The sequence below is a fragment of the Trypanosoma equiperdum genome (genome assembly GCF_001457755.1).
Source record: "Trypanosoma equiperdum strain OVI genome assembly, contig: ctg_1079, whole genome shotgun sequence".
In the NCBI taxonomy this organism is placed as follows: Eukaryota; Euglenozoa; class Kinetoplastea; order Trypanosomatida; family Trypanosomatidae; genus Trypanosoma; species Trypanosoma equiperdum.
Window position 1 is genome coordinate 5,407 of NW_027123037.1, and position 7,324 is coordinate 12,730.

The window sequence follows — 7,324 nt, forward strand, 5'->3', positions numbered from 1 at the left end:
GACGACCCGGGGAAGTTCCGACAACGGCGTTGCGCCATCACCGTCGCGCCGTCGAAGCGCGCCGTCGGCGGCACCACAGGAAGAAACCGCCACCGAGGGGTTCGTTTCAGTCGAGCGACGGTGATGGCATAACACCGTTGTCGGATATTTCTTCCCCAAAGCCATTCAAAGGCATGTGGCACAGAGGCCCAAAACCAAAACATTTCCCCCCTACAAACACAACATATTGGCATTTAAAAAATTCCCCAGACCTCCCCGCGCATGTGGATTCGTAGAAGGTTGCCGCGCAGCGAGGGGCAGGGCGCTGCAGCCCTCTTGAGGGCCACCGGTGCTTCAAAAAAGTCCGCAGGGAAGAAAAAGGGTCGCGAGGCGTTCGGAAGACGCTTTGCGGACAACACGGCATTGGCACCGTGCGGCACCTCCTTCCAAGCGAACCTCTCCGCTCACCCGCCAGAGCTCAGGCGCTCGGTCCCCACAGCACCTTCAACGCTGCGGACTGCCCGGCGTGTGTCGCGCTCGCTTCCCAAGCGCGCAAAATCGCGCAAACACGTCGAGCCCTCCAACCATCGAAATTCGATGATGTGACATGTATCCTTCTCCATTTCTTCCCAAGACCCCGTTCCAGCCCACGTCTCCAATGAGACTCTGACCATATGGGGCAGAAGGGCGGGCCGGGGCGGAAATGCAAGAGGAGGGGGCTTGAGGTCGCTTCCATCAAAAAAGAGGGGAGAGTCATCGCGTGGCACCCGCGCTCCGTGATGTGCTTTGTTGTGGCGGTTGGATCGTACTTGGAACTACGTTCTTTGCTCCTGGAAGGGTGCATTGGGGCGGCGATCGCATGGCGGAGTCAGCCCGTTCCACTTTGTAGACGTGGTGCAGCCGTAATACGGGGTGCATTTCTGCACCCGAGGGAGACCGGTTTATATGAGGAGGTGCGGACGGGAATGTGGTCGTGAAGTAGGTAGCCTGCAGCCGCGCCCCATCCTTTTTGCTCTCTTTTTTTCTTTAAGGGGAAAAAGAGGACCAATGAAATGGGGGTTGCGGTTGTTGAGAAGAGAAGGGGAGGGGTTCTGTGCCGTACTATTTCAAATAGCAACCCCCAACACCTTTCAGTTATTTTTCTCAACCCGTGACAGACACCAGCAGATGCCACACTAAATTTAGTGATTCAACGCTCTCGACTTTCGTGCCTCTGCGGCCTCAATGAACTTATTAAGTTAAACTTACTGGTGATGACTTTCAACCGTTAACGCAACGAGTCTTCTGACTACGCAGTGGCGTTGTTTTTCAAATAAATCCCCGCGTGCTGTAGCTGAATGTGTTCAAGGGCCGCCGTTTGCCTCGGTGAGGCTCTTTTTTGATAAGGTTTGCACATGCAATGTTTTACGTGCCGTTGGAAAAAGTTGCTGACCCAGCGAGTATATATTTACGTAATATTCCGCTGTGTGTCTTGGCTTTGGAAACTCCGGTGATTCAAACAAACGTGAGTACATGCGTCGATTGTGTTGGGTGTGTGTATGCATTTGGTACTTAGCCTCTGCGTTTCTTCAGTATGGACAAATGAAAACTTACCTCCGCGGCCTGCCACACGGTTGCGGGGAAAGGCGAATATTCGCGATCGATGTCGCTGACGTGCACAGTTTTTGCACTGGTGTATAGTGAATTCAGTGCGCCGTGTTTCTGATTCAAAATTTGTAGGGGACGAACCGCATCGCTACCACTGGATTTGAAATGTCATGGGTGAAGTTTTAGAGATAGAAGTGTTAAACTTTTTTCTCCATTGGGAGGCACGTAGATGTGTGTCGGGAAGATCGGGGGAAGGGGAGTACGTGAGGTTAATGTCAGTGATCTGGTGGGTGGTCTTGGTGATGCGGAAGCTGCAAGGATCCCACACGAGATATGCACATACCTGACGAACTCACAAGAAAGCGAATGAAAAGAATTGGTCTTGAGCCTCCGCGGTGGTCTCGCGGGTGCATCACCAATGAGGAGGAAGCAATGCATCCACGGAAGGGATTTACTTGAGTAATCTGGAAAAAACCCCGATGTGCATTAAAAACTTATCGGTCTTATGAAAATGTAGGGTTTGTATCTGTGGTTTCTCCCGGTATTTCCACTTAAATGCTACGGAAGCTACGGAGCAGCAGCGTAGTTACATCTTAATAGCTGACATAAGAGCTAAACCCCAAACACGGTGTGATCCCAGGGTGGAACGTTACTACTCTTTAAGGTATGAACGAAAAGAAAATGACATTTCACACAGCAGCTCTTCCCGCCGAGTTGAAACGCCATTGCCGTTATCTTCTTAAATTTATTTTTTTGTTTTTTCTTCGGCATACACGATGTGGAATATCAGGAAAAAAAAGTGTGTATTTCTTTTATTTTTTTTGTTCGGAATGCGTGGTGTAGGTGTGGGTACTAAGGGACGTTGTACGGTACGACTGTGGATGTTGACGAACGGTCTTTACGCATATGTTGTCATCGTTTGAATATTTCCTGACTCTTTGTTTGGTGTTCCTCCCTTTCCATAGCTATGAATAAGGTGTGCTGAAGAGAAGGTATTTCTCTTTACGGGGCAATCGGCGTACTGTAACAACCGCAGTCCCATAATCAGGGAGGCTTCGTTTTACATGGGAGTGTTAGAGCAGTAAAAAAGAATATATCGTATGGAGTCCCTCTCTACTATCGATTTTTTTTCTTTGACTTCTATAACTTTGATTTTTTTTTGTCACCGAGAACTGCGGTGGAAGGTGGGAAATATGAAGTGAAAGAGGCAGCTCGTTGCGGGGTGCGTTTCTAGTTTTTGTTTTATTTTCTACGCAAATAACACTCCGACTGTTTGTTCATTTATCTTTTAGTGAGCTGTTGCATGCAAAACAGGCTCCGGTAACGAAATGTGATGGTACCCGGTGACGTGCTTAAAAAAAAAAAGATAATTTTTACGTTGTACCTGCCATTTCTTCCTAGCCTCTTCACTGTGTTTTCCAGTGCACTTAGAAATGGACAAAGCAAGGCCGTTTGAGTATGTTTACAGGCTGACTGCGAATACGATAGAGGAGTTGAGTTACGGTGAAGCTGTATATGATCGACAGGTGCTCCTGAATGAGTCTTGGCGTTCCTATGCCACGCGGAAAGGCCGACTTGATGAGCTAGAGAGAGAACGTGTCAAGTGGATCACGCGAACATGGGAAGAAGAAGAAGAAGTTAGGGTCCGACAACGCGAGGTACTTGATAGAGCAGAAGCCGAAGGTGAGAAGGAAATTGCCAGAAGGGAGGAAAAATTGAGGCAAAGGAAGCAGCAGTCAAATAAAATGGTTGAACATCTAATGGCGCATGAGGAGCGGCTGCACTCCAGTAGGATACCTTGCCGTCATAACCTGTTCGTTGACTTTGACGACTTTCAGCAACTGAAGTTCAATCTAGAGAGAAATGTTGTCTCTACAGCGGAGAATTTTTTGAGAGTTATTTCTTGTATTGGTGAAGAGGGTTTGTTTGAGGGGTTGCTTATAATGGGAGAATATGACAATCTATATCATTCTATGAGGTTGGCCGATAGACTACGGCGGGAGGAAGAAGAGCGTCGAAGACTAGAGGAAGAGAGATTGCGCGCAATCGAAGAGCAGAAAAGACTTGAAGAAATGCGCCAGAGGGAACTTGAAGAGGCTGAGCGGTTGAGAAAGGAGGCAATGGATCAAGCCAAACTGATTGAGCGGAAACGACGCGAAGAGGAACGTCGTGCAAGAGCAAGGGCAACCAGGGAAAAGTCAAAACAACGAGCTTCGCATGAGAACCAGGCGCAGGAGGTATCCCTAGAGCAGACGGCGACCATCACCGATGCTCCGAGATTAGCTGAAAATTCTTTGATCGACGAAGTCAAGCCTGTTGGAGAGTGCAGTGATTCTCGAATACCCGAAGGAGAAAACATAACAGATATGATCAGCAGTGGGTGTTCCATGTTAACAGCAGCTGGTGACGTTTGCTGTGTTTTAAGTGTTGACAAAGAGCTGATGAAGTCAACATGTGTTTGCCAGAATGGCATTTGGGGAGAAGCGGCTCTTGAGGGTAGCGTATCAAATATGTTGGGCTGGGAAGTTGGTGATGAGACGTCGTTGATTTTTGCGTCTGAGAAACTTTACAGGCCCTTTCCCGACTCCCTTGATGATTATTGTCTTCTGTGTGTGGAAGAACTTCGTGGCAGTGATTTCGGAAATTTCTGTACCTCACTTGATTCATCTTCATCACTCAATGAATCGCTGATTATGCTTCCCCTCCAAACCCCAGACTCTGAGGTGCCTCGCTATGTTTTCGTCATTTGCCGGCAAAGCGGTGATTTGTTCGATCGGAAAGAACTAGAGACAGCTGCCAAAATAGTCTGGGAGCTCGGTAAGGCGATCCCTTCCCCTCACGGAGGTAGCTGAGCGACTTTTCCTCTTTTTTTTTACTATGCAGTGGTGAAGCATCCTTTGAACTTGCTGTTTTAATATGTAACTGCTATTGTTTGACAGAATGTTCGTTGGAAAGCTTCAATTGTGATCTGAGCGATTTTCTTTTTTTAAAAAAAAGAGGGCTTCTTCATTGGTAAGATTCCTTGTGATCATGTGAGGGTTCGGAGCAATGCATCTGTGCATCCCCTGCTACTGGTATTATCATCGTTAGTGATGTGTTAGCTTACGCCTTTACTGTAGTGGAGTGCCAGTTGTAAAAAAAATTATTTACATATGGAAGTGGTGGCTTTTGATGTCGTTATTTGGATCGTCAAGAACTTAGAACCTTTCGTCTTTACAAGGAAAGAACAAAACTGTTGTACGTTCTAGCGTTGATAACCGTGCAAGGGTGTGCTAAGTTGTGACGGCGCTTCATTTCCTATTTCTCTTTTCTTTGGTGGTTTTTGTTAGAGTCCTTCGGTCGGGAATACAGTGAGAACAAGACCGCTCCGTTTGGGCGTCTTATTTGTTTGAGTTCCACTGTCTTCCGTTTTACACTTGTGTTCCGGAAAATGAGAATAGCGACCATGCGTAAAATGTGACGATGCGGAAGAAAAGGGTGGTTCTGCTTTACCGTTTTTTTTTTTATTTGTACCTGTTTTTCTTGTCCGTAGTGCTTCTCAGAAACTGAAGTATAACGGCGGAGGAGAGCATCGGGATGCAGAATATTTTCATGCATAGTGGACCATCGAAAGTACACGTTCAATTGCTTTCTTTGTTCAGTCTCTGCTATGGGATCAAAGACACGATGTGGGGTTGAAGGAAGCATGTGAACAGTGTCGTTGTGTATTCTTAGGCTCTGTTTTATGACTCATGAAGGTGAAATAAACTGGGGAGGATTCTCTGATACTTTTTTTATTTTTATGTCAGAGGGGTGCATGTGTGCATGGGGAGCAATTACTTTTTTAAAAGAAAAATGTGTGGTGGGAGTCCAATATTGTGTTTTCAGGGTACCACATTTTCCCCGGTACAGGATGTTTTGTGCACCCCTTGTGTTTGCTTGAACTTTCGGTTGAGATATGTAGATTTCGTCGGGGAAGAGTGTGCATTCTCCTCGTGCTCGTGTATGCGTCGGTTTTACAGTACCGTTTGTTGGCATTAAAGGCATTGTTGAATGCGGTGAGCAGGTTTAGGCTAAGTAGGTGATGTATGTATTGCGAATATGGAATGGGACGTTGGGGGAACCCCCTTACCCTTTTTGTTTCCTTTCATTTTTCTGCAAAGTTCCTTTTCGATATGTGTATTTGGTCTGTAGATATACCGTTGAAATATTTTCACTTGTTGTTTCGGCATGAAGTTGGAGTCACCACACTTCGCAGCGGATACAAGCAGCATGGGTTGCCGTTTCTCTTGTTGGTATTTGACGGATTTTCACCAGCGCTTTTCTTCCTGCAATTAGGTGTTTCCACATTTGTTCTAACGACATGTGTCGCTTATTCCCACCTATTTGTGAAATCATACCCATATTAATGCCGTTTTTGTATTGTATTCCCTTCTCCTTTGGACTTACCTTTAACTGGTGGTTTAGTATTGTTCTTTTCAGAGAAAGATCTGTGGCCACACATGCCACCCAAACGACCCAAGTTGGAGAGTCTTTGCTTAACACCTTCTGAGAAGGCAGTATCGATAACGGACACTTTAACACTAGTTGTGAAAGGCGATGGTGGGGCTGAAGTGCGCGTGAAGGCGAGCGGCATCGCGTCAGCTTCACCCGCCACATCTGAAGCTGCCGATGTCAAGCTTGATCCATGTGTTGAAGTTGACAAAATAAAATTTGAGGATCTTCAGACGCGTCATGTTTTAGGTAAGGGGTCGCAGGGTAAGGTGAAACTTGTGCGCCACCGTCCGACAGGTAAAACGTATGCTCTGAAATATATCCACCTCGATGGTGACACTGATAATATGCGTGAAGCCCTCGAATCCGAGTTGAGACAGGTTAGGGCCGTGAGACACAGGAATGTTGTTACGTCATATGAGGCGTATTTTCGAGAAGGAAGGCTTTACATTGTGCTAGAATACATGGACGCTGGAAGCATGGCAGACATCTTGAAACGGCGGTCCAATCATTTTACGGAAGAAATGTTAGCCTACGTCGCTAGAGAGCTGCTTTATGGTGTTGAGCACCTTCATTCACTGAAAATGATACATCGTGACATCAAGCCTGTGAATGTTCTGGCGAACTCCTACGGTGAAGTTAAGATAGCAGATTTCGGTGTGGCAAAGAAGCTCTCCGATGGGGGTGAGGGGACGATGTCTGCACAAGGTTCAGTTATATATATGAGCCCTGAAAGGATTAATGGGGAATTATATTCCTTTAGCAGCGACATATGGAGTGTAGGACTGACGATAGCGGAGTGCGCACTGGGGGTATACCCCTTTACGTCCCTGAAGAACAATATTTTTGATCTACTCCAGGCTATTGCTACGCGAACCGCGTCAATTGACTGGAAATCGACCGGTCGCGAACATAGTGCTCAGCTTATTGATTTTGTAAACCACTGTCTTCTCCCTGCCGCCTCTCGGCCGTCAGCGAGGGAATTGCTACAGCATCCGTTGATTCAGGTAGCGGAGGGTGTAAGCGCTTCTGACGCAGGAAGATGGTTCACCACAGTATCCTGATTCATTTTCTATTCTGTAACGATATGTGAGGTTCATGCTATCTTATATCTGATGGTTTAACATTAGTGGTAAAAAAAAGTGTTAGGTACCATCGCAAAGCTCAATTTCCCCCGTGTTCGCTCTTTGCAACTTCTTTTGAATTTCCGCCTTGTTGCCCTCACGGTTCAAGATTTATGTAGCTATAAGTGCTTACCCCATATATATGCATATATATATATATA

General features: G+C 46.5%; 2 protein-coding genes and 1 pseudogene across 3 annotated transcripts in view; all 3 read left to right on the forward strand.

The window, feature by feature from the left end:
* TEOVI_000673300:pseudogene overlaps nt 1-275 on the forward strand; it is a 538-nt pseudogene extending 263 nt beyond the window's left edge. The window contains exon 2 of the mRNA in view: nt 1-275. This exon is cut by the window's left edge and continues 19 nt beyond it. Coding sequence covers nt 1-275 — 275 coding nt within the window.
* A 2,724-nt stretch (nt 276-2,999) lies between these two features.
* On the forward strand, nt 3,000-4,418 carry TEOVI_000673400 (uncharacterized protein; the record flags this gene model as incomplete). Its single annotated transcript, XM_067220209.1, has 1 exon — nt 3,000-4,418. The coding sequence occupies one exon, from the start codon at nt 3,000-3,002 to the stop codon at nt 4,416-4,418; it is 1,419 nt and encodes a 472-aa protein (XP_067076310.1).
* A 1,629-nt stretch (nt 4,419-6,047) lies between these two features.
* Nucleotides 6,048-7,103, forward strand: TEOVI_000673500 (protein kinase, putative; the record flags this gene model as incomplete). The annotated part of the gene is made up of 1 exon (XM_067220210.1): nt 6,048-7,103. The coding sequence occupies one exon, from the start codon at nt 6,048-6,050 to the stop codon at nt 7,101-7,103; it is 1,056 nt and encodes a 351-aa protein (XP_067076311.1).
* Between the last annotated feature and the right edge of the window lie 221 nt (nt 7,104-7,324).